The sequence below is a fragment of the Vidua macroura genome, chromosome 22, assembly GCF_024509145.1.
Source record: "Vidua macroura isolate BioBank_ID:100142 chromosome 22, ASM2450914v1, whole genome shotgun sequence".
Lineage (NCBI taxonomy): Eukaryota > Metazoa > Chordata > Aves > Passeriformes > Viduidae > Vidua > Vidua macroura.
The window spans coordinates 2,104,459-2,131,237 of NC_071592.1; the positions used below are offsets into that span (position 1 = coordinate 2,104,459).

General features: G+C 44.7%; 2 protein-coding genes across 3 annotated transcripts in view; both read left to right on the forward strand.

The window, feature by feature from the left end:
- ABCG4 (ATP binding cassette subfamily G member 4) overlaps positions 1–26,779 on the forward strand; it is a 149,958-nt gene that overhangs the window by 25,052 nt on the left and 98,127 nt on the right. The window lies entirely within an intron of this gene.
- CBL (Cbl proto-oncogene) overlaps positions 1,545–26,779 on the forward strand; it is a 35,604-nt gene continuing 10,369 nt past the window's right edge. The window contains exons 1-10 of the mRNA XM_053996977.1: positions 1,545–1,788; positions 7,868–8,115; positions 18,593–18,739; positions 20,018–20,174; positions 21,646–21,767; positions 22,213–22,350; positions 22,791–22,878; positions 23,249–23,380; positions 23,809–24,012; positions 25,908–26,039. Of these exons, the coding sequence (XP_053852952.1) occupies positions 1,642–1,788; positions 7,868–8,115; positions 18,593–18,739; positions 20,018–20,174; positions 21,646–21,767; positions 22,213–22,350; positions 22,791–22,878; positions 23,249–23,380; positions 23,809–24,012; positions 25,908–26,039 (1,515 nt within the window). The 5' untranslated portion in view covers positions 1,545–1,641. The remainder of the gene's footprint in view (positions 1,789–7,867; positions 8,116–18,592; positions 18,740–20,017; positions 20,175–21,645; positions 21,768–22,212; positions 22,351–22,790; positions 22,879–23,248; positions 23,381–23,808; positions 24,013–25,907; positions 26,040–26,779) is intronic.

The window sequence follows — 26,779 nt, forward strand, 5'->3', positions numbered from 1 at the left end:
ACAAAGCCAGTGTTGCCCTCCCCAGTTCTCTCCCCAGGTACTTGTGGTAGCGTGGAGCTGGCCAGGGCACCCGCTGGTGGTCAATCCGGCTTGACTATTAGCCAGAATCCATTAGCACCTAATGGGAAAAGCCTCAGGAACACGGCCTCAATAAACGTTGACATATTTGAGGTCAATATAATCCTTAGGAAAATTTGCCCAGGTAATTAAAGCCAGACAAGGAGTTGCCTGTCCCAGAAATATTTACCAAGCTTTACCAAAGGCAATAAAACGAAGGCAGGGAGTTTTACAACCAGTCCATGCTGGGCTCCCTTGTTGTGTTTAGTGCTGCTTCCTGCTGTGCTGTCCATTTGGCTCCTCGGCAAGCGGGTGCCACAGGGGAAGCAAAGCTCCCTGGAGGAGGCTGGATCCAGAGGTTGAGGCTGTGCTGTCCAAGCTCCAGGCCCGAGTTTGGGATGCTCACGTTCCCCAGACTGATGTGGCCAAACGCACAGTTTGCCTTTGCCTGGGCTCCCCTGTGTGAGGCTGAGGCCGTGTGGTACCAGTCACAGCTGGTTTTTGCAAAAGGATGTGTCCTCCTGCCTGGAGAGGAGATGAAAAGAGAATCTGAAGGCAGCAAAGAAACAGAACTCAACTGACTTTCCAGCCCATGTTGTAATTTTTTTTTAAAGTTTGTTGGTGTCAGCTCTGACAAACTCACTCCTTGGTTCCCTTTAGATTCCCTGGTCCCCTTTTTTCTCCCCAGTCCCTTTTCACACCCTGGTTCCCATTTCTCTCTCTTGTCTCCTTTTGATCCCCTGGTTCTCTTTTCTCCCCCCGCTCTCTTTTCTCTCCCTGATCCCTTTTCTCTCCCTGGTCCCTTTTCTCTCCCCGGTCCCACTTTCTCTCCCGGGTCCTCTTTTCTCTCCCTGTTGCTCTCACTGCCCGGCTCCTGCTCCTTCTCCCGCTGGAGCCGGGATGCCGGGAACAGGGACTCAGCCCCGGTGGGCTCTGCCTCCCCCTGCCTTTGCGGGGAGAGGCCTCAGGTACCTGCCCGGTGCACTGGACGCTCTCCCGTTCCCAGTCCCTCCCTGCCATGGCGATGCCGGTGCCGCTCCTGCCTCGGCCACATCCCTCTGTGGGAGAGGGGCCGTGCAGCGCCGCTTCCCCGCGTCCGGGCCGTTCTTAGAAAAGGGAAGGCGTCTCCAGGAAAGGGGAAGCGGTCCCGTTTCGCAAGCCGGGCGAGGGGCACGGGAAGGGCCGCGAAGGCCGCGGGTCCCTCCCGGGGGCGGCGGGGCGAGCGCGGCCCCCGCGTTCCCATGGCGACCGCGCCCCGCCCCGCCCCGCCCGCACCAAGCATGGCCGCCGCGCCGCCCTCACGCCGCCGCGCTGCGCATGCGCCTTTCTCTCCGGCCAATCAGCGCTGGCTCCTCCCCGGAGGAGGGGGCGTGGCTGGGCGCGCGGGGGGGCGGGCGGCCAATCAGCGCCGGCGAGGAGGGCGGGGCCTCGCTGGAACCGGGCGCCGCCGCCGCCGCCACCGCCCACGGCCGCCGCCGCCGCCCTGCCCGGCCCGGCCCGGCCCGGAGCGCCCTCAGCCCGGTCCCCTCCAGGGCCGCGGCCCCGGTGCCGGACGGGCCCCACGGGCCGGGTGTGGGCGCCCCCATGTCGGCGCCGCTGAAGAAGGGCCCCGGCGGGCTCATCGGGCTGATGAAGGACGCGTTCCAGCCGCACCACCACCACCTCGGGCCGCACCAGCCCGGCGCCGTGGACAAGAAGATGGTGGAGAAGTGCTGGAAGCTCATGGATAAGGTGGGGAGGGCGGTGGGATGGAAGCGGCCGCGGGGGGCTGAGGTGGGGTGGGGTGGCTGTGGCATAGGGCTGGCCTGGGGGGTTTGGGACCCCGGGATCAGAGGGGATCTGGGATGAGCCTGGAGCCACGGGGTGGGCTGGGAGAGGGGGGTCTGTGCCTCGAGGGGGAATATTTGGGGGGCTGAGAGGTGTGTGGGCACAGAACGGGGTGCAGCGCCTTGGGGGAAGGATGTAGTGAGCGTGGAGTGACAGGGCAAGGGGGAATGGCTTCGCACTGGTGGAAGGCAGGGTTAGATGGGATATTGGGTCCAAACTTTTCCTTGGCAGGGTGGGCAGCCCTGGCACAGGGTGGCAGAGCAGCTGTGGCTGCCCCTGGATCCCTGGCAGTGCCCAAGGCCAGGCTGCACAGGGCTTGGAGCAGCCTGGGGCAGTGGGAGGTGTCCCTGCCAGGGACTGGGACAAGATGGGCTTTAAGGTCCTTCCAGCCCCAACCATTCTGTGATTCCACGTGCGACCTGAGGAGAGGTGAGCGATGGAGGAGAGGCCAGAGGCAGCATGGGAATGGGATGCCAGGATGGGAAGGCATCAAGGGAGATCAGCAGCTCTGCAAAGAACAAGGTGCAGGAAGAGGGGAGAGTTTGCAATGGAGGATTTGGAAGTGCCTGAGAGGATGTGGGATGCTTCCCCAGGGCAGTGGTCACAGCCCTAAGGCTGCCAGAGCCCAGCATCTCAGGCACAGGGTGGGATTGTTGGGGGGTCCTGTGCAAGGCCAGCAGTTGCACTGGGTGATCCTCGTGGGTCCCTAACAAGCCAGGATATTCTGTGACATCTGTATCAATCACATACGTGTACACACAATGCCAGTCCTGACGGTGCTGGGAATGGGGTGGGAGCTGCAGCTGCTGACAGCAGCAGGACAAGGGAGAAGTCCAGGATTTGCTCCTTGGGAGCAAATAGAGCCTGGTGTGTTGGTAGTGGATGGTGAAGCTTTGTGGCAGGTCAGGTTATTCCTTTTGGAATGAACAGGAATGTGTTGCTGCACTCAGGACAAAACCTTTTCCTTAAAACTGAGGGAAAGCTGTAAAAGCCTGAATAAACCCTTTTGCAGTAAGTACATGTAGCTACAGAAAGATAAAGTATCATGTGATGTTTAGCAAGAAAAACTTGTGGCGTGGGAGCTGGAAAGGCCTTCTTCCAGTCCCACACCTTTAGGAGGGGCACGGCTCTCTGGGGTCATTAGGACTCTCCACTCCTCCTCCTCCTCCTTTTCAAATGCCAGGAAATGGCTCTTGCCGGGGGCAGGACACCAGACCTTTTGGCCTGTTGGTGTGATGGGATATTTGATTTACTGGCCTGGCTAGGTGTGCTGGTCAGTCCTGTGTTTTCAGAAGTCCTGGGGAGTTGTCAGGGAATGATCAAGTGAGTGAAAGCAGGCACGCAGAAATAGGCACAAAATTAAAATCTAACATTTTTGTGGAATTTTCATTGATTATTACTATTCAGCCCTGAAATCAAGGCTAGGTTTGACATGTTGCAGTCTGAAATGTGCAGTGCATTTTATGACACTGAGTTCAGGGCCCTACAAGTAGTGTAGAGTAAAGAGCATCACCCAAGTTGCCCCCAGGCCTTGGGGACTGTCACCTGGCCACCTCCTTCCCCTCTGGGAGCAGAGCAGGCAGGGATTCTGGGCATCCCTCATCCAATTTCCCCTCAGGCTCATGCATTTTCCTTCTCTTTCCCCTGCGTTGTTTATCCATGCAGTGTCTGAACCTCCTGCAGTAAGTGCTAAAAGCAGGCAGAGCAAATGACTTCTTTAAAGGCGTATTAAATTCTATTCCTGCCAAGAAATCACTCTGTGTTGGCTGGCTCAACAAAAGGCACGGTTTGTAGTTGTGCCTTGCTGTGCCTGTGATGAGCTTTGATCACCTACAGAGACTGGGCCAGAGCAAAAAACCCTTTTGAGAAGTGCCATTGGCTCTGTTACACACTCTGAGGGCCAAGCACAAGTGCTAATGTAGGAAAGGCAATTTGGGCATGGAAACAGGACCCTAAATAAGTGTGACCTGTAAGAATGCACATCTTCATCTTGGGAATATGTAGATGACAACTTGTATTTGACTTCATAACCTGCTCTGCTCAAAGGAAAATACTTGCCTGAAAATTTAAAAAAGCTGATTATTGTGGCATTTTAAATGCAGTGGGATGTTTTTTGGGGGGAAATTTCACAGCTTTAGGTCTTTATAGCAGGTTGGATGTGTTCTCTCTCCACTGACAGAAAAGCCAAGGCTGTTTCTGTATTTGTCACAAGTTACATCAACCTCTTTTGACTCCAGGTTTACTCCTAGGCAGCATCCAGAAGCTCTCAGGCTTGAAGTCTTGTTCAGTCTGATTTCTACAAAAGGAGAGATCTGGCTCTGAAAAGCCTTTGAGATTTCAGTTAGATTTCAGCTGTTGTTATGCACACTCAAAGAACACATCTGAATTAAAATCTCTTTAGTGGTGTAGCAAAAACCCAGAGAAGCTCATGGTGAGAAGGGCTAAATGAATGGAAGGTGTTGAGAACGGGTTAGATTTCTGGGCCAAGAGCATGAAATTCCAGGTGCAGATAAAAAACCTGCTTGTGTGCATGTTTAATAGATGATGTTTTTGCCTCTCAGAGCTGCGTGCTGTGTCTGTGTGGGTACACTACACTCACGACCTCATTTGTTAGTCTGCATAATTAGCTGGTGTTGTCAAAGCATTCGTGCATCTCTGCTTTCGGATGTGACTGATGAATTTCCTATGCAAGTTGATTCTTGTCCAAATATTTTCCCTGTAATGCTCTCCATAAGCTGCCTGACATACTTATGTCTTTCAGATTCTTTCATTTGAAGCCCTAATTTTTTGTCAGTACCATTCCTCCCACAGCTACATGTGGTCACACAGAGCATGGACATAAAATAGCCCTTTCCATCCCTGCTGGATGTTCCCCTTCAGCTGAATGAGGTGATATTTATGCATTTCTCTGCAGAACAGAGATTAAATGCAGCCCCCTGGAGTTCACTGCTGTGGGTGGTATCTGAGGAATAGGTGGGTTAGTCATGAGCTGCTTGGGATGGAGCAGAGTGGAATAAATGTGGGAAGGCACAGAGGAGGAAGAGGAGCTTTGAGATAAAGCTTCTCTAAAGGGTTTCCTGATACCATTCAGTTCCTAGAACTGATATAGAGAAGTGCCACTGCAGGTCACCTTCTTTGTGAGGAGAAAGGCCAAACACAAATCCAGCAAGAGATACGAGATGTTTGAGTAGGTTTTGTTTTGCTGTTGGCTTACACTGGAATGAGGTGTGATCTCAGTGCAGTTAGCTGCTCAGCTGCTAAAGGAAGGAAAAAATGAGTTTCCAGAACTGCCCTGGGAGGGAAAATCTTACCTGGGAGTAGCCCCTGGATGCTCGTCAGGCCTGGGAATCTTAAATCCAGAATTAGTCAGGGCAAGCTGCAGATTGGTGAGGGGAAAGATTCAATTCCAGGCCTCGAAGATCTAGATGAGATTATTTTTCCTAGAACAAGTACGTAACAGATTCTTTCCTCAAAACTCAGTTGGGGAAACTGGTTTTTGACTTGCATTTGGAAAATGGGAATGGGTGAAGTCAATTTTCAGGTTCTACACAGGCCCACCTCTCTTCATGCTGAGCTTTATTGGTATGTCTGAAAACCCAAAAATGTCTCCCTAAATGGTTTCTTCCTCAGAGAACACAACATAAGCCAGACAAACTTTTGGATGATAATTTAAAACCATGAATTGCTTCTGTTCGTTGCCATCACACCTAAACAAAAAAATATTTTTCTGCTTTTTTGCTCAATTTCCTTCCACGTTGCTGGTCCCTGTGGAAGGCTGCTGAGGGGCAGCTGTTCCCAGGGCTGGGAACATTCCTTTGGATGTTGTCATGATGCTGCAAGTGCACACGTAGAGAAACGGGGAAAATGCCACTGCTTTTGTTGCTGCTGTGTTACAAAAGCACCGAGTTTGCTCAGGAGGCAGCAGTTCTTAATTATACAGTTTTGTTTAACTGCTCATCTCAGCTAATTTTGGTCTGCTTGGTAAATAAAGAAGCTGATTTGATAATAAAATGCCAGCAGTTTTGACCTTTCTGTTAACTGTTTGAGGTATCTACTTCTTGGGAAGCATTTTACAGGGGCTCTGAGAATGAGCAGTTTGCAGAACTCTCTGCTGCTGTGGGGGAATTGTTTTAATTGATATCAAAGCCTGAAATGCAGCAGGTCTGCTGCTCCCATAGCTGGGTATTTTCAAAGTGTAACAGGCAAATTTCCAGCTGGCTGAGGGAAGTGCAGGCTCTGCTTGCTTCATGTGGCTTCCTCCTCCGAGCTGACTGTGTTTGTTAGGGTTTTAAACCCACTGTATAATAAACAATTTCTGCTGAAGAAAAGGTTTTGCTGCCCAGAGCACAGCTCAGCTGGGTCTGAGGAGCATATTTAGAACCTATTCATGCTCATAGTGAAACTTTTTTTTTTTTTTTTCAGGGGACAAATGTGTTGACTCAATTTGTTGATATGGTTCAGTGTACAATGTTCACAGGCTCCAAGGAAGCAGCAGTTGAGGCATTAGCATCAATTGACTAAATCAGCTGTCTGCCCATCCATCTCTTTATCTTAAGGCCTTGGCAGCCTCCTCAAAATGGAGGGGAAGTTTTGGTAGTTTGTTTTTCCCATGTATTCTTGCAGAAGCTTTTTTAGTTGTTTCTTTTTTTTTTTTTTTTTTTTTTTTTCCCAGCAGTCTGATTTTTCTGGTTGGAGTTTTGATGCACTGCGTGCCTTTCTCTTGGCTGAAATCAAACCTTTCTCAGGTCAGCTCTTGGTACAGGCACTGCTGTAAGTCAGACAAAATTGGAGGTGTCACTTCACAAGGTTGCTTTTTGCACATACCCTAAATGGCAAAGTGAAAAGCTAAAGCACTGTTTCAGAAGGAATGACTCTGTTTACCATCTATATTTAAAGGAAGTAGGTATTTAAGCCTGCGCTGTAGGGAACTGCTCAATTCCTCTTGAAGGTTTCACAAAGTTTTGTGGAAATGACGTGCTGCAAAAGGATGTTAAACTGTTCTTTTGCTTTTTCTTATCCACTTAAGTTTTGCATTCTGCACTGTTTGATATCTGTAATTCTCTCATACGTGGCAGTGTCATGAGTTTAGACCTCTTTTATATGCTGGGTGATAAGCAGCCAGATAATATTCATTATAGGGAAGAACTTTAGGAAAGTGTAGCTACATTTTGTGCTCAGGTTTGCTGGAAATCACAGAATATAGAAGTGTCAGACTGCTGCTTCTTACCTTGTAAACTTGATCCAAAACTGACCTCACAGTTCTAATTCCAGCCCTTTCTAGAACTGAAACTTCACTAAATTCTTCAAATGGCTGCTTTGCCATCAACTCTCCCTTTAATTCTGTCAGTTTAGATAATGGAAACATTTGGCTATGGCGGATGGTGAAGTGGCTTCCTTTCCCCTCCCCTGTCACAGAAATTTATTATCATGAGTTTCATCAGTCCACATGCACTTCAGCCCAGAAATTGCATTCTTTTATGGTGGCTGGGCTCACTAGCTGGAGAAAATAGCCTGGGGAAAAGGAGGCTCAGGAGAGACCTGATCACTCTAAAACTGCCTGAAAGTTACAGTGAGCTGGGGGTTGGGCTCTGCTCCCAGGCAAGCAGTGACAGGACAAGAGGAAAGGTCCTCAGGCTGCACCAGGGAGGGTTCAGGTGGGACATCAGGAGGAATTTCTCCATGGAAAGGATGGCCAGGCTTTGGAGGGGCTGCCCAGGGAGGTGGTGGCGATATCCAAGGAATGCCTGGATGCAGCACTCAGTGCTCTGGTCTGATTGGTGAGGTGGGGACCAGGTTGGACTCGATCTCAGAGGTCTTTTCCAGCCTCAGTGATTCTGTGATTCCATCTGGACTTGCCCAACCAATGGTATTTGTTGCAGCAAACGCTTTCAGAGCGTTGTGTTTACGACAGCGAGTTGTGTTTAACCCCTGACCGTGCTCCTCTCCTGGAGTTCTCACAGAGCTGCTTTCCCCATTCCCACAGGTGGTACGTCTGTGTCAAAACCCCAAACTGGCCCTGAAGAACAGCCCTCCCTACATCCTGGACCTGCTGCCTGACACCTACCAGCACCTGCGCACCATCCTGTCCCGCTACGAGGGCAAGATGGAGACCCTGGGCGAGAACGAGTATTTCCGGGTCTTCATGGAGAACCTGATGAAGAAAACCAAGCAGACCATCAGCCTCTTCAAGGAAGGGAAGGAAAGGATGTACGAGGAGAACTCCCAGCCTAGGTAATGGAGAGAAAGGGTTTATTGGAAGAATTAAATGGAGAGAAATGGTTTCAAGGGTTTATTGGAGGAATTAAATGCGTCAGAAGCTTTGTGTTTAAGGTAGATCAGTTGTCAGCTCGTCTTTCATTTTGTACAAAGGCATAGCTGAGGTCAAGGGACATCTTCAAGGTGAACAGCACTAAAAAAAAGGAGAAGTGGAGGTAGAAACTGTACTTGCTGAATATAAGGCTCTCTTGAACAAAATCGTATGAATTTAGTGTACCTGAGAAGGTGTTTCCTTATCCAGCTTTAAGAAAAGGAAAGATGAGGTGATTTAAGAGTTGAGTAAAGCTCTGGGAAAGATGAATCTTACACATTTGTGCAAGGTCTGACAGGCAGAGATACACAAGGCATACGTTTGTAACACTAAACTCACTTCAGGTTTTTGAAGTAGATGTTGAATTCAAAAAAAAAAAAAAGGTGGAAAAAATGTGAAAACCACTCAGTGGCTGAACCTAATTGCCCTGGGGAGAATGTGGTTAACAGCCTGGCAACAGCTTGGAATTACTGGAGGGGGGAAGAGTGTTGGCATATGTTTCTGGTTTAATATTGAACTCTGTGTAGCATATTCTGTGATCTTGAGCTCCAACCAAGGCTGTGACAGTGGCTCCAGAAGGCATTGCTGGTTGTGCTTGGATTGCTACTGACTGTGTTGAAGAATGGATTAAGAAATGGAAGTTTCTTTCTGGAGTGCTGTTAACTGTGTGTGTATTGTGATTTATCATAAATGTGGAACATCTGATGAGTAAATGGTGGCTGTGTCAGACATGAATCCAAAATCCCACCTCCAGAGCCTTGGTTTTTCAGAGAAGAGCAAAGAGAAGTAATTCCAGGGAGTTAATCATCCTGGTTGGTTTGTAATCCAGCTAATTGACTAGAGGGAGCAGGGGAAATCCAGATTGATGGATGTGAATGTCAGGACTGCAGCAGAGGCTGCTGTTCTCACAGCAGGCATGGCAATCCTGGGGGAATTACTAATTGTCCCATTTATGAATAAACAGCTTTAGCAGGGAAGGAACTGTGGGGAGACTTGTGTTAAACACAAACATTAAAACAGCATCACATCCTGGCCACTCTCATGGCATCTTCCTCTGCTCCTGCACAGCCCAGGAAGCAGCAGTGACTGGTCCTAAAGGGTAACACCAGAGAGCCTTTTCCTTGTGCTGGTGCTGAGCCTGGGAACATTCTCAATTCTTTAATTTGTCACAAAAAAGGACAAGAGTAGAGCAGCCAGTGCATGTGATTTGTGTACCAGTTCACGAGATACCCACACAAAGAATGAGGGTTTTGGTTTTGGGGGTTCTGTTAAATGCTGCACTGTCAGTGCCAGATTCCATGGCTGTGGGAGCTCTTGGAACCCAATACTTCAGTGCTATTTGTGAATTAAATTAAATGAATTTCTGCTATAAATGCACCCATAGATATATTATATTTAATCTAATCTAAGGTGAAGAAACTGAAATTTTCTCACCTTGCTAGAAGCTGAAGAAAAATACTAATATTTTTAGTAAGAATTAATAAATTCAAAATTAATAATAATTTATTAATACATTAATAAATTCAAATACTCCAAGTGAGGGAGAAGCTTTTTGGAAGGTGGTCAGCAGTCTGTAAAGCAAACAAGTAGAACCTGAATCTGGTATTCACTGGGAATGTACTCATGGCAGTGTGTGTGTGTATATATATATATATCTCAAATCTAGTTTGCTCTTGATCTCATGCAGGTTTATGGCCATTAGTCTGCACTGTTTGGAGAACAGGACTTTAGAAGTTTAATAAATGTGTTGTTTTGACTTTTCTCACTTTTTTTGTCCCTGTTGTTCTTGAAGCTTTTTTTCCTCCTCTCTTCCAGACTTCGCATTCATTTTGTTTCCTGTTGTGTATGACCTTATTTTCTCCCCCAAATGGCTGCTGGTGTAGAGCAAAAGGCACAACTTTGACATTTGCAGAAGCCCTGTGAAAGCTGCAGTTTGCTCCTACAGCCCAGTCATGAAAAATGAGTGAAGTAGGCTCAGAACTGCCCTGATCACTTGAGCATCACCCTTCTGTCCCTATTATTTCCAACTTGCCCTTTGTGTATTTCCCCTCAGACAATCTGGGAGGTCTCTGTAGCTCTGTGGTTTTGGTGGACAGTGGTTCAGACTATAAATGTATAAATTAACCATGGTTGTACCTCTCCTGCCTTAAACTCACGCTGTGATTTTTGTGACTGGAGCTCACTTGTTTTGTTCGGAGAGCTTTCAAGATGCTATTTAAATTCTGCTTTAGCTCACTTCCATGTCTGTTTAAAAATTCATGCTGCTGAGGGTGCTTTTAAAGCTCTGGGTGCATTTCCTGACTGATAGGTAGGAGCAGTAACTTCTGGGTACTGTTTAAAACTGAATTTTAGGGAGTAGATCAGATGCAACTTGGTGATTTTAGGGTTTTTATTAGAGATAATGTGTTGCTCCTCTGAGTTTTGATAGCTAAAAGTAACATCTGCAGGCTTGGAATCAAGCAGTGTTTCTAGAGTTAATAATTTTGGGTATTTTGTTATGTGCCTGTATTAAGGTAAAGACAAATGATCCAATGATTTGTTGTCTGTGTGTAGTAATTAGGAATTCTTGAGGCTGAGCACATTTCCAGAGGTGCTGCTTCCTTTTCTTCATAGATCCAGGGGTAAATGCGTGACTTGTCTATTGTGAACTTCTTGAGTTTCCTTTCTAACAACAAAAATAAGATGAAATAAAGGTATTTTTCCCTGCAATGTGATGGTTGCATTGCTTGACAGTGCCATTCTTGCTCTGAACATGCTGAACCTGCCTCAGGTCTCAATTTCAGTTTCATTTAGAGGCTTGGTGGTTTTGCTGGACTACTTTTTTTTTTTTTTAATGTTTCCATTGCAGGAAGCTTTTACTTCTCAGCTCTCTTGCTTGCACAGAGGAGCTGCAATTTGTCAGCTTTCCACACTACACAAATGACTTCTTGCAGCAGTGGTTTTGCAGTTGTGTAAATAGATTATACTTGACATGGCAGGAGTGACAAATAGCTCGTTGGTCAGGAGACAGGTAAAGGAATTGTCGTTCCTTGGGAAAGGATTCATTAGGCTGAAGAGTCCATTTTTCACCAAAGAATCAAATTTACTAATTATGTTAAACCAGTCTATAACGAGGGAAAATTCAGAGAGGTTATTTTCTAAATAAAATCAGAGCACTGCAAATGTTTCCACATTAGAACACAGCTATGGGAGCTGCAGAGTGAGTGAAGAGAAATGATTTTTCAGGATGTGGACTGGATGTTTAAGGAATAGCACAAGTTATTTTTCTAGTTCAACTGTGGGAAGCAAACTGTTAACAAAGCCAGTTTAAAAATAAAAAGATCTGTAGAGAAAATAGGGTTAAGCAGGGAATACAATAAACTTTTTCCACAGAGCATGGAGGTGAAAAAAAGCTTTGAGGAGCTGGTCCATGTTTAATTGTTCTTCTGACAACAGCTTAGGGGATGCTGGCTCAGCAGGATTTCATATTCTTCTCCAGCTCCAATGTTAAGACTCACTAATTTACACAGGAAAAAGCTACCAGTGTTTAATGTCTCCTGGAAATGACCATGCATATCTCTGAAGGGGAAGGAAGTGCATGAAGAATGACTTGGAGAAAAAGAAAGGGGAAAAAAAAAAAAAAGAAAAAGAAAAAGGTTGGAATTCAAAGAGGAAAAAGTTGGAAAACACTTATGTTAAACCCTGAAGCAGAAAACCCTCTGGGAGGAGGGGGGCTGGTGCTCTAATCTCATTTTTGAGACCTCTTGCACACATTCCTGCCCAGGGAAAATGAGACAGTGCAAAATGTGGAACTCAAAATGGTGTGTGAGTCCTCTTTCTGTCACTTCCTTCTAATACAGCAGCACTTTTTTTTTTTTTTTTTTAAACAAAACCCACTAGTGTGAAGTCTACATCTGCATTTAAATTAGAACATCTTAAAGAAAAGAACAGGCTCCAAAGCTGCCCACAAGAAAGGTTTCCTTGCCAGGCTCCAGCATATGAACACTAACTAACTGCTTATTACCCAAGAAGAAATTCATTATCATGTAAATGTTGTTGGAGGGGAGGAATGTGAATTATTTCTTTCTAATTTGGTTTTAAATTGCAGTTTAGGTGATAGTTTTGGAACTTAAGTAACACTTAGCATAATTGGCTTAAGCTTGCATTCATTATAGTTTTCTTTCTGACTAAAATTGGACCACTGTCTTGAAAATCGATTTGTGGCCAAATGCAAGATTTCAGATGATTGCATAATAAGGAAGGAAGATTTTTATTCTCCTTTCCTCTCAGAGCCTGTAAAACTGCAGAGTTTTATGGGTGGCTGTGGCCTCGCTGCTGTGGGTGGAATTACAAGCACGTTGGTTCATTTGTAGTAATTATCATTGGAAATGTGATGGATTTCTCCATGCTGGCAAAAATCTGCTGCTGCTGCTGCTACTTGGCAACTGTATCGTGTCTCTTGGGTGCTTGGCTGGGGTGTTGAGGGCTGGGATGCCACATTTGGGATTTCTGGGGTTGGATTTTAGCCCATCCCACGCCCTGCCACGGGCGGGGACACCTCCCCCTGTCCCAGGGATGGGGCAGCTGTGCCAGGGCCTGCCCACCCTAAAATAAAGAATATTTTTCCTTAGAATAAAGATACTTTTAATATCTACTCTGAAACCTGCCCCAGCTCCTTGTCAATCTCACTAGGTATCCAGTTTTGAGGTGGCTGAAGATGAATCATGAAATACGGAATTTTCCTTGATTTGGAGACAGGGTTTTTGTGCTCTGTTTTTCTCTTTAACTATTGCAAATAGTGCCCCTGAAATACAAATACTGATTCCAGTGCAGAGAGCCCAAAATTAGCTATAATGAGAAGTGTCCTGAGCAGTATGTTTGTTGTGTAATCCCCTGAATCTGGTAAAATAATCTGTTACCTGAATGAGAGTTTTATCCTTTATCTTGTCAGTCCTCTGAATACGTGTTGAGCTCTTTAAAGACCATTAATAATATCAAATGTATTCATCTCTTTAAAGCATATTCTCTAAAATTTAAATTTTAGAAGTGGATTTTTAGCTTCTTAACAGTGAAAAAAAAAAAGTAACACCAACACTTGTGCCTAAAATAATAACTGCAGATCCTTTAAAGCTCAGTTGGTTTGGTCCTTGTGGTCTGATGTCCTTTCTGCTTCCCATCAGCCCCAGCCATTTGCATACAGATAGGAATATATAACGTTTTTGGGTGGTTTGTGGCCTGCAGTGAGTTTTGTGTTACCTTTTGAAGCCTGTTACCAGGCTCTGCTGACAGAACTCAAGCTGTTAAAATATATTTATGTGACCTGAAAAGTGCCAGGGCTCAGCAGAGCATAAGGAAACAGCCCTGTGATACCTAAAGCACTGAAAAAGGCGGAGCTGATGGTGAAAAATTCTATAGAGCAAGCAATAAATGTAACGTTAATCCATTCTTTTAGTCACTCTGAGGAAATCCTGTAAATGTTACAGGGCCTGACTCTGTAAGGTGCCTTCTGTTGAGCCAGCAATAGTTAAGTGGAATTTCATTCACTTCCTGTGTTGCAAGTTTTGTTGAAAGTAGTTCCGCTCTTTCTATTTTTAACCCCGATCAGAGGAGCCTGAGCTGCCTCAGGGTTACAAAAAACAGCTTGGGATCACCTCGAGCATTTCCACTCACTGCTTCTGTGAGCCTGAGCACACTGAAAACTCCTGGCTGGGGTGGGAGCACAGCATCAGACAATTCTTTTTTTTTTTGAAGCCAGGCATGTCAAACTCTCTGCTGAAATCAAACTGCTCGTGCCTGGTGCATCTGAAAGCCCCTGTGACATGAGAACTTCTCATCTTCGTGGTTTCTGAAAGGTGTATTTTACTTGTTGGAGTCGTTAAAAGAGCTGTTTGGGGTTGGTTTGTTTTTTTTTTTTTTTTTTTTTTGTTTTTTTTTTTTTTTTAAAGCTCTTCCAGCATAAAATTGTAAGATGTAGTTATAGGAAAAAACCTGTGGGTTTGTGGTTTGTGTTTTCATAAGTAGTGGAGCTTGCACTTTATCCAGTGGATGCTAACTGTGTCACCTAAACAGAATCTGGTGGTAAGAGTGTAAGAATAAGAAATAAGGACAACAATTGCAGAGGAGTGAAGCATTTTGAGGTTGTGACATGCCTTCAGCAGAATGAGCTTTACAGACACGACAGTGTGTGCACATCAAATGATGGCATGTGAGCACAATATTGTGACTGAATCAGCCTGTGGAGCTGATCCTTGCTACGTGTGAGGAGCTAAATTACATTGTGTCAGCTGGGTAGCTCTGGAGGAGATGAGAAATACTGGAAGAAAATGAAAAAATCGTAGCTGGCAGTGGCAGAAATGGTTGTGCCACGTTAGCATTGCCTTGAGGGGAAAAAGGCATTTAGTCACAAAGCACATTAATTTAACTAATTGTGTCAGAGTGGCTGAGAGAGACATTCCTGATTAAACCAAACCTTTAATGGCTTTCCAAGATGGAGCCCATACAGTGGAAGAACTTCTGTCCAGGAAACTGGGAAAGAAAAATCTGCTGAGGGTCTGGGGGAGGGGGAAGACAACACCACCAGAACGCCCAGCTGGGGCTGGCAGTGGGGGGCTGCAGCCTCCTGAATCCCACAGAAATGCGTGGAGCAAACCCAAACCCATCCTGGGGCAGGAAGGAAGAGCAGAACCGCAGCGGAGGGGGCTCGGAGCAGGAAGGAGGGGGGAACGTGTCCGTGGCCATGGGGTAACTGAAGGAACACTCTTGCTTCACGCTGGTTTTGGTTCCCCAAAGTTCAGAGCCCGCTGGGTGTTGGGGCAGCAGGGTTTGACAGAGCTGAGCAGGCTCTGGAGCTGTGTCTGGCCTGTCCAGAACCAATGCTCAGCTCACTCTGTGTGCACAAGGACTGATCCCTGCACGCTGCAGGTGTTCCTCACCACGTGTGAAACACTTGGCTACCGTACACAGTGGAAAAAAATATTTATTTTCTGACGTTTTCACTTGTTGATTCGTTATTTCCAACCATAATAAACCGAAAGCTTTGCACGTATGTGTGAAAGCACTCGGGGCTGTGAAATCCCACCTCAGCTGGTGCTGTGAGCACAGAACAGAGGCAGGCTCTGGTTCTTTGAAGCTGGCACAGGTGTTGCCTGCAGCTGCCTGCACACTCTGGGGACAGCTCTGATGTGGCCTGAGGTCCCTGCATAATGTTTTCAGGTGTTTAAATTCCCCAGCAGCAGGGTTTAGGTGCTGCAGTCAGCTCTTCCCAAACTGGGCTTTCATTCTGCATTTTGTTCTGCATTTCATTCTGCATTTCGTTCTGCATTTCGTTCTGCATTTCGTTCTGCATTTCATTCTGCATTTCATTCTGCATTTCAAACTGCATTTCATTCTGCATTTCATTCTTTAACTTGTAAGATTTCATTTTAATTAACACTTGTAAGATTTAATTTTAACTTGCAAGATTTAGGTCTCTTGTAACTTGTGTCTGGTGGAGCCCTTGGTGATGGTTTTGTGTGCATTACTGTGTTTAGGTGGAATTTTGAAAAATGGCCATCATGGGACATTGCTGGAGGTCTGTGGCCAAAACTGTTTGGGAATCTCCAGTTTAAGACCCATAAATGTTTTTTGAACATGTGCCCCTTTTCTGAGAGTACATTCACATCTGTTTATTTGAAGCAGTAGCAATAAGGACAGTTCTGATGTTACTAAAAATAAAACACAATCATCAGTGAGCTTTGACACGCCAATAAAAATATTCCCTAGAATTGCAAGTGTTTATTTGGTCTGTATAAATTTACAAATATGTAAATTGTTAAAATAAAGAATGTTTGTCCTTTTAGCATAGGATTGGTAACTGCTGTACTTAAAAGCCAGTAACACAAACCATTTTGCAATGTGCTGCTCTTTATGTTCACTTCCTGTGGTTTTTCCTGTTATTTACCTACAATATAGCTGAATATTTATAAAAAAAAATATTATAACCTTGAGAATTTAAAATGTTCAGCTATCCAAAATGCTTTTGGAAACCGAGTCCTTCAATGTGTGTGTGTGTGTGTAAAAACATTTGTTTATCCATCCTTAAGCCTGAGGAAGTTCTTATTTCTCTCATCAACTGATGTGCTCAGCTGAGTGCAAGCACTTCCTGGAGCTCAGCTGAGGCAGAAGAGATAAACAACTGGGCACAGGAATATTCCCTGGCTTCTTGCAGTGTTTTATTTAAACCATGCACTTGTTCAGGGTCAGAAATGCATCAAAGTGCTTGTCTGTCATACCCAAATTTCCCCACAATGTGCTGGGCAGCAGTAGGAGAGTACAAAATCATTAGCAGGTTTATTAAAGCCTGTATTTTTATAAACTCAGTTTAAAAAAACTCATAATTTTTTGCTCGGGTTGTAGATGGATTAAATGATTGATAACAACCTGGTGTTTGCCTTTTCTTCTTGCACTAACACAAACTGTCCTCTTTTTTTTTTTTTTTTTTTTTTTTTGCCATTTTATGGGAGTGAGTGCTTTCAGAATTCCACACCTTTGATTTGCAATTTTTCTAGTGTTTATCAGTAAAAGGCATTGCAGGGACACGGTGGGAATCTCCACGAGGGAGGGAACTGGGATGTGAATTTACAGTTAAATCATCTTCCCTGTACCACGAGCTCAGAATCTGAGCCTCCCCCTCGGAAATGCAAAGAGAAATACACGGCTTGGAATTACTTAACATGCCAAAACCAATCTGTAGAACTGCTTTAAAATACCCAGTTTGAGTGTGTGGCACATCCAGAGACAGCTGGGGAATGGGACAGCTCGTGGAAGAGCAGCTGGGGTTTTTTCCTTGTGTTAATCCCAAGCACCTGCTGTTGTTGGACATGTATGAAATGATAAAAAACAGAATTCTTTGTGTAGCTGGTGTTTTCCATAAACACTTTGAGCAGCTTTCATTGCTGCACACAAATTAAAATGCAGCTGAATAAAGAAGGGTAAGACAGAACTGCTGTCAGAGAATATTTAGAGTTTTGGACCCTTCTAATCTACCCAGACTGTCAGGGTATGGAGAACGGGCTCATGAGGGGCTGAGGAAATATTAGAATATATGTCAAGCAATATGGTCACTTCCAATTCAGTCTAGACCCTGTGAAAATATGGGAAATGTCCCAAATGTCCAGGGAATTTCTGTGGAAAGGCTGGAGGTCAGTTCTGTAATCAGGCACATTAACAGGGTAAGTCCTTCAAGTGGCCATAGCATGTTTGGAGCAAGTGGTATCTGAAAAACATCCAAGATGAAGTGAAAAGGAACCAGCCCAAGCAGAACACCAGAAACTGGTGAAAGGCTGGAGCCCGGGGGAGTGGGGTTTGCTCTCCCTGTCTTCTGCAACAGCAGCAAACTCAGGAAGGGAGATGGGAAAAGAAGAAAATCCAATGTGGCTGGGGATGTTCCCTCCCTCTGTGCTTCAATATTTAAATAATCAGTGCCATGAGTGAGTCTGTGCCATGCTTGAGGGCTTGATGCAGGTTTCTGAGCAGCTCTGGTGTGTTGGGCACAGCTCACAACTTGTTCTTCCCCACATGATGCCAGTTCCTTCTTTTACCTTCAAGCACGTGATGTGGGGGTGAAAAAGCCCCTCTGGCCTAGAAATATCCCTGTCTCTTTTCAGGAAGTTTTCCTAGCAATAGAGTAGAGGAGAATATTTGGAATATTTATTTGGATAAAGGAGTGAGAGAGAGAGGTGCTTTTGGTGAATAGAATAGCAGAAAATATCTGTTCTCTTCTCTAGCTTAAAAAAGGGCATATCCTGTGGGATAGAGCACTCCTGATGTCTCAGTGTCATCAGACTTGAGCTGTAATTCAGATTGGATAATTAAACACAGTATGTTTGAGAGCTTTTGTGTGTAAGTTGTGACCATTTTAGGAAAAACCTGCAGGTGTTTTTGCATTCCCTTGGGAGCTTGGGCCTGTTAAGATCAGCTAGAGATTCCCTGAGCACATCTATTGTGTTGGGAGCCTCTGGAAACCTGGAAAGACATTCAGCTTCCATTGTCTGGGGCAGGAGTAGTTTTATGTGCTCTCCAAAGGAGTTTTCAGACCCAAGGCTGATGAGATTTTGTCTTCAACACTCAATAGGTGAGGCCTGAGGATTGGTTTTGCACATTTTCTGTGAATTTGTTTTTCCGTGGGAGGATTTTTGCCTGCCCACCTTAAAGAGATTATAGAGAGTTTGTCATTGTGGAAAATGTCTTAACAAACACAGACCTTGCTGGTAGTTCCCATGTTTTGGATGTTCTAAATGCTGGGAAAACACTTGAAAGAGAGCCCCAAATAAGAGTTTTGCATGCTGGGATCATTCTTGAATTGCAATAAGTGCTGGTTCTGCTTTGCTTGGAATGCTCAACTCTTTTTTTCCTAAAATAAACAAATTTTGTGGTCCTTTGCAGGAGGAACCTGACCAAACTGTCCCTGATATTCAGCCACATGCTGGCAGAACTCAAAGGGATTTTCCCCAGTGGCCTCTTCCAGGGGGACACGTTCCGGATCACCAAGGCAGATGCTGCAGAATTTTGGAGAAAGGCTTTTGGTGAAAAGTAAGTTTCTAACTGTGCTTAAAAACAGAGGTGTGGGAACAAATTGCACCCAGTGCTTTTTAAGAATTCTGTTTGGCCCTTCAGGAAGGGCTTTGTCAGGTTAAAATAAATGATGGGAGAGACCTACTGGTCATTTGGTCCATCTGTGGGGTGAGGTAAGGAATTATTCCTACATTAAATTTCCCAGTTTTTGTCCTGTCTGGTTTTAAATGTGTCAAGTGATGAATCTTTCTCCAGTTTCCCCAGGAGACTTTTGTATTGCCACAGTGTTTCTCTTGATTATTCATCTTAAAATTTTCCTCTCCTCGATTTATTTTTTTACCTTTTAAGTAAGCTCTACAAGCCATGCAAAATAATCCTTTCTTCTTCCAAAGGTTACCATGCCCCCAACATGGTTTGTTCTTTAGCTAAGCCATAATATTATATTCTTTTCATCTTCCCTCCAATTAGTCTTTCCAATCATTTACTCACCTCTCTTCTTCTCTGAATTTCTGTTTGCAAAATGGCTTTGCTAAGAGTGAAGGGGAAAGGCAAATGCAACAATCTTTGTGTGCAGACTGCTGAAATGTCAGGTTTAATTTCTGTATCTAATGAAAACACTGACTAAATGAACCATGGAGGTGTTCACAGCAATGTTTGGGGATTAAAGTTAATGGATTGGGTACTGCTTTCAAACTGAGGGAACTGAGGTACTTCTCCTAAAGAGTTTAATTAGTAGCTGTCAGAACAAAAAGCCATAATGTATTTACTCATGAATAGCACAGTTGTCTGAAGTGAGGCATTTTCTTTCTGTGTTTCTATGCCACTTGATTTATTTAAAAAAGTAAAATATTCCTTTAAACAGGATCCTGTGTTTTGGCTTGTGATTCTCTTCCTTCTCCAGTTAATCCTTCTTTAGAGAGTTGGTTGCAGCTTTTTTTTTTAACCATCTAGACTTAACTTCTTCTCTACCAGCTGCAACATTGTGAAATTATTATCAAGTGATGCTGTGGTAGGACTGCAGGAAGAGGGAAAACAGAAACCAGAGGGGGGCTTCTAATTCCAAAATTAGAAGAAATTGCCTTAAGTTCATTTGGCTGCTGATTTCCTGCAGTACACAAGAAATTTCCTGCAGTACCCAAGAAATTTGTGTTTGCATGAAGTGAATAAATCTCGTGTGGCTGTTTTTGATTTTTCTCTGTTCTGTTATCACGACGTGGATACTGACAAAGATGACATGAAGGTGTGTTCATGGTGGTGCTGGTGCTCAGCCATTTCCCATTCCCTGCTTTTCCCCAGGACCATTGTTCCTTGGAAAAGCTTCCGCCAGGCCCTGCACGAGGTGCATCCCATCAGCTCAGGGCTGGAGGCCATGGCCCTGAAGTCAACCATCGACCTGACATGCAATGACTACATCTCAGTATTTGAGTTTGACATCTTCACACGACTCTTCCAGGTGAGATCTGAGGAGTGGGAATCACTTGAAGTGTCTCAGTGCTTCAGCTTATACTCTTCTTTATCCAGGCCAGTATTTTACACACATTATTTGTACTGTATGGGATTTGCTTGTCTTGCCCTCCATCCCTTAAAGAGGAATACTTAAGACCCCATACTGCAGTAAAAGTGGGTGATATTTCTGGCTGTAGAATAAAAAAATCCCTAAATATACACTGCAACTCCCAGGCACATTCAGCATCCTGCCATGAATCAGGTTTTCTCTTTCAAAGGTCACTTTGAGACTGGAGCTCTGACACAGCTTCTGCAAGCCAGGAAATGTGAAGCTTAGTTTATCACTCTGTCTTCCCTCGTCCCTTTCTTTATTGTCAGATTTATTTTCCATGGAGGGGGGGTTGTTCAGGATGGAGCTCAAGCATGGAAATTTGGGCTTCCTAGCTTTTGAACTGCCCCAGCCCGGATGTTGTGAACGTGTCTGTGTGTGTGAGAAATCTCTGTATCACTGAAGGGATATTAACAGTAGGTAAAATCCTTCCCCACAGTCTCTAATAGTGCTAAATTCAAAAACACAGCTTCTGATGGTACAATTGGGTATTTACAAGAACAATCACTTACTTCTTTGGCTCTGGCTTGCCTTTTCCCATGTGATGGGGTGGGTTGCAATTAAGATATGTCTAGATGAAAAATTCCCATGTTTGGTGTTGCAATGTAGCTGATCTCATTCAGCACTTTTTCCAAGTGTTGTACATAAAGAAAAAGTCAAGAGCTGCTGCAAATTCCAGGGGATGCAGAGTTCTTAGGGATACCTTCCTGTAGATGAGTTTAAAAACTTGGAAAAATCAGGTGAGATTGACACACCCAGGCCCTTCTCAGGACTGAGAGATTTCAAATGGCTGTTATGACTTTCGGGGCATCATTTTAAGCAATATTTGAGATGTGTGTGCTGGTTTCTTCATTCAGATCTGAGACCAGCTGCAGTCCTTGCCACACCCGGGTGAGGTTGGGTTGGTGAGGAACAGTCACAAGTTACAGACAGGGAAACTGAGACACAGAGGGGAGGTCACTGTCCCCAGGCCATGCAGGAAGTCGGTGTTGGAGAGCAGAACAGTCATGGTTCCTGGGCCTGTGCATAATCTCATTAAACTCCTGCCTTTATCCCTGTCTGGGGAATGAGTCATTCTCTCTGCAGAAGCAACACAATTGATGGCTATTCTTAAGCTGTGATCTCAGTGACTTCTCCTTTTGTATTTATTAAAGGAGTTTTGATTAAGGTCTGTCTTAGGTGACAATTTTATCCCCAGCAAGCAACAAACTCAAATGCCAAGTGCTGCGTGGGAATGAGTATTTTGGTTTCTCTGCTGGATTTGTGGTGGAACAGAAACATGTTTTTCTAACTGAAGAACCCTTTGATTCAGGAATATTGACCCTTTCCAGAAGTGTGTGGTTAATTTGTTTCTTTGGTGCTTCCCCAGCCCTGGTCATCCTTGCTGAGGAACTGGAACAGCCTGGCAGTGACTCACCCTGGCTATATGGCATTCCTCACCTATGACGAGGTGAAGGCCAGACTTCAGAAATTCATTCACAAACCTGGCAGGTGAGAGAGAGCTCAGCCAGCAGGGAGGTTCTGGCTGCCACCACTGATTGCAGCAGGGCTGACAGATTATCTGTGTTCCTTCCTGCAGCTTGTGTGGTTACTTCTGGGCTGCTTTTAAACATGGAAACCTCCTGTAGTCTGTTTGTTTGTTGGGTTTTTCAAAGTTGATTCGAAACCAATGATTTTAAGGATGTTAACTTCTCTTGCTCTGGATTCTGGGTTTAATTTCACCTGGAGGCCAGTGCTTGGGTTCTTTTCTCATTTTGTATCATGTTGCAAAGTTCCCCTTTGAACTGCCTGGGCCTCAATTGAGGAAAGCTGCTACAAATCATCAAGTTATTCCTACTAATTTTATTTTATATGGCCAGACAAAGGCTGCCTACTTGTCATTGAATCTTTTCTGTCTGTTCCAAGCTGAGGTTTCTTTTCCTTTGTGTGTTTTTAGTTACATTTTCCGACTGAGCTGTACCCGCCTGGGTCAGTGGGCCATCGGCTACGTCACTGCAGATGGGAACATTCTCCAGACAATCCCCCACAACAAACCTCTTTTCCAAGCACTGATTGATGGCTTCAGGGAAGGCTTGTAAGTCACTTGATAAAAATTAGGACAACAAAGCAGTTAAGATTTGAATAGCCCCATTGCTGTCAGTGGAATAAGTCATTGCTGAACTATTTTGGCACTCAGGAATTACTGACAGCTGTCTTTGCACTGCAGAGCTGTGCAGTAGCAGATGATAAATGTGCACCAGTGTTCCCCTTCTCATAAATCCCTTTTTTTTTTTTTTTTTTTTTTTGTCAAACCCTTAATTTGAACCAATACTTTTAAGAATAATGTGTTTCATTTTGGTCCAGTCATAAAATCCCTCCAGAACTTTAGAATTCAGAATACCTTGACTTTCCACCCCTTGCTTCTCACCTTCGTTCTTTCTTCCCTTCCACCTCCAAAAGAAACCTTAGTTCTGTGTGTGTATACATCTGTGTACAGGCACATGTAGAGGTATTTTTTCTCCCAACTTCTTCCAGTTATTTATTTCCCGATGGTCGGAATCAGAATCCTGACTTGACTGGCTTGTGTGAGCCCACACCTCAGGACCACATTAAAGTTACACAGGTGAGTAAAATATTCCATTCCATCCAAATCCCAGCCTTTCTCCCTGATTTCTACTCTCCTTAGCTATTCACCCAGTTCTGTCATACTTGGTATTCCCAAGACTTGTTTTCAGGGCTGCAATATTTTACAGGAATTCAGAAATGTTTGTGTGATAGGGATGGGCAGATGAGATTGCAAAGACAGATTTTAAGGATTTATTTTAGAATTGATGCTTGAACCCCGCTTTTCTTGGGATGCTTAAATGAAAATTATTGGATAATTTGAATTCCACCTTTTTTCAGAGCTTGACAGATGCACCTAGCACATAAAATGATGGTGAAATCTTTGCATATTTCTGTTCTCCCTGTGATTTATGCTGTGTTTCCCTCAGGAACAATATGAGCTGTACTGCGAGATGGGCTCCACGTTCCAGCTGTGTAAAATCTGTGCTGAGAACGACAAGGATGTGAAGATTGAGCCTTGTGGGCACCTGATGTGCACCTCCTGTCTCACAGCCTGGCAGGTGAGCCTTGGCCTCTTCTTTATCCCTCTGAGGGCAGCTGCTTGATCTTTTACAGATATTCTCTTCTTTTACAGATATCTTACAGATTCTTATACAGAATATCTTTTACAGATATTCTCTTCTCAGAACTGTTCAGGTGTGGAGAGAATATAGCAGAAACATTGTCTCATAATGTCACAGCATCAGAAGCTGTTTAGATGCCTGATCTCTTAATATGGAATAAGGAAAAACTGTAAATACTTCCTGAAGTGCTGTTTCTCTACTTCAAGGAGAAAATATTCCATATTTCTGGCCCAGTTTGCCTTTGTGTTCCTCTCAGTTGAAAGCTCCCTGCCAAAAAGCAGGCTAAAAGCTGATTGTTTATGAAGCAGGTGATAATTTTGTGCCCTTCAAAGGCTGCTGTGCCAGATCTCTTCTGTCCCCTGCAGGAGTCTGAAGGCCAAGGCTGTCCCTTCTGCCGCTGTGAGATCAAAGGCACGGAGCCAATCGTGGTGGATCCGTTTGATCCCAGAGGAGGAGGAGGATTGTCCAGGCAAGGGGCAGAAGGAACCCCCTCTCCCAATTATGACGATGATGACGATGACAAAGCTGATGATTCCCTCTTCATGATGAAAGAACTCGCTGGTACCAAAGTAAGGTCACTGATAAATGTGGCAGGGCCTTTTCTGCAGCAGTTTTCTCTTAGTGATTTGTGCCTGTGAGGCTTGTCAGACTGTGTAACAGTAAAGATCCTGCTCCCTGTGGAAAACAAGGATTTAGGTCCAGTTTTGTGAGCTCACTTCACGCTGCCACTTTAGGATCACACCTTTGATCACTTGTGTGTTGTCTTGGAGGAATCCCCAGAGGGGTGAAAAAGCTGGCCTGACCTGTTGGAATGGAAGATCTGGGTTTGGAACACTCCTCTGTGTGTTAGATTTTGATTTCCTAGCCAGAATTCACCCAGCTCAGCAGAAATTCATCCATTTTTCCCCAATGATAGATACAGCCAGGCAGGTACAGCCTTCCCAAGGTCCTGATAAATAACAGGGTGGAGGGCAGGCTGTTCTGCTGAGCAACTCAATTTGGCTGTCATCTTTTTATATGGTGGCTGATAAAACTGTCTAATAAAGCTGTGATAAGTCTGCCATTAGTGCTGCTTCCCTCCAGGAGCTGTGCACAGGCATTCTTTGTAGATCCCTGCATGGCATTTTCATTTCATTTTCATTTCTCATTTCAAAATCTTATCGCTGTTTTGCATTTTTTTTTACTGCATAGGGAAGTGGGTTTGAATTTGGCTAATTTTTAATAGCTGAATCAGCTAAAATAAGCTGCATTTCCTAGTCAGAAAGAATCTTCACCTCTGGTTTACCTGGAGTCTTTTTTCCCTTTATCTTCCATCCTGTGAAATAATGTACTAATCAGTAAACATTGTTCCTGGAGGGCTTTTTTTACATATTTTGTTGGCTTTAGTGAGCTCAAACATACATGAAGCTTTTCAAAATTAAACAGCACTCACTTTGATTGTAAAAAAAAGAGAAAATAAAGAGAATAACAAGCACTGTGGTGCTTTGTTAAGTGGAAAACCAGCTTTCCAGAGACAAAAATGGAGGGTTTGGTGCACACCAGTGCTCTGTAGTGAAAGCAGTTTGCATGGGGACAGGAGGCTTTGCAGCAGATCGTGCCCTCTGGTGTTGAAAAGCAGCTTGTCCCTGCTCAGGGCCCACTGAGGCAGGTTTGTTACTCCATCAGGACACCTTGGTTTATGGTTCTAAGTTCCATTTTCATTTCTCCATCAGGACGGCTTGGTTTGTGTTTCTGAGTTGCATTTTTGTTACTCCATCAGAACAGCTTGGTTTATGATTCTAAGTTGCATTTTTATTCCATCAGGACAGCTTGGTTTGTGGTTCTGAGTTGCATTTTTGTTACTCCATCAGGACAGCTTGGTTTATGATTCTAAGTTGCATTTTTATTCCATCAGGACAGCTTGGTTTGTGGTTCTGAGTTGCATTTTTGTTACTCCATCAGGACAGCTTGGTTTATGATTCTAAGTTGCATTTTTATTCCATCAGGACAGCTTGGTTTGTGTTTCTGAGTTGCATTTTTGTTACTCCATCAGGACAGCTTGGTTTATGATTCTAAGTTGCATTTTTATTCCATCAGGACAGCTTGGTTTGTGTTTCTGAGTTGCATTTTTGTTACTCCATCAGGACAGCTTGGTTTATGATTCTAAGTTGCATTTTTATTCCATCAGGACAGCTTGGTTTGTGTTTCTGAGTTGCATTTTTGTTACTCCATCAGGACAGCTTGGTTTATGATTCTAAGTTGCATTTTTATTCCATCAGGACAGCTTGGTTTGAGTTTCTAAGTGTGCATTTCAGCGGTGTCTCATGGCTAAGCTCGCAGTGCTCCAAGCCCTGCAGTGCTGGGCACTGCCTTCATTCCTGGAGGACAGTTGTTACTCACAGAGCAATTTGTGGCTGGAGAGGCTCTCCAGAGGACAGGACTCTGTGGGCTGAGCCGTGTGCTGATGTCCATTCTCCTCCCTCAGGTGGAACGCCCTCCCTCGCCCTTCTCGGTGGCTCCTCAGGCCGCCCTCCCGCCCGTGCCGCCCCGCCTGGACCTGCTGCAGCAGCGAGTGGCCAACCCCCCCGGGGCCTCCAGCCCTGGCACCACTTCCAAGGTCACACACGCCTCTTCAGTGTGATTTGAGTGGGGCAGAACAATCTGGGGACCACAGCATGTTCTCTCTGACATCCCCAAGTACTTTCTTCTTTTTCTGTCTGGCGTCCTGAACGACCAAATTGTTATCACTGCTATCACATTCTCTGGTTTTCAGCCTCGATCCCTGCTCCCTGTACTCTTTGGATTTTCCTCATATTTTGTTCTAGCTGATACAGAAGGTATCATATTTCTCTCCCCCAACTTTTCTGCACTCATTTTTACATCAAGCATTTTTTATGTAGAAAATGAAGGGAGGAATTCAATGTATGTGACTGGGAGAAATGAACTGGCTTTCTGACTGATCAGCAGAAGGCAGTAGGGTGATCTTGGTGGCATTGAGTTCTTGAGATGCAGCAGCAGTTCTTCATCTGGTTGAGATGAAATAATGAAATTAGGGAAGTTCAGGCAGAAGAAAATACCTATTTCTGTGAATACTCATCACTGGCTGGTGAATGTTAACTGGTACAAATAACCCACAATTGAATCATTTTTTAAAATAATGGGGAGACTCTGTTTGGATTCCATTCTAAGGCTGCTGTAAGCTCATGTTTTCCCTCAAGAAGAGGAATCTGGGATGTTCAGAGCCTGGCTGGAGTGCACGTAGTTCCTGTGTTATCTCCTCAAGCCTGTGCAGAAGGTGCGGAGATATCTCCACATTCTCAGAGATAATTCCTTGTAAAAACAGATAAATCTGTAAAA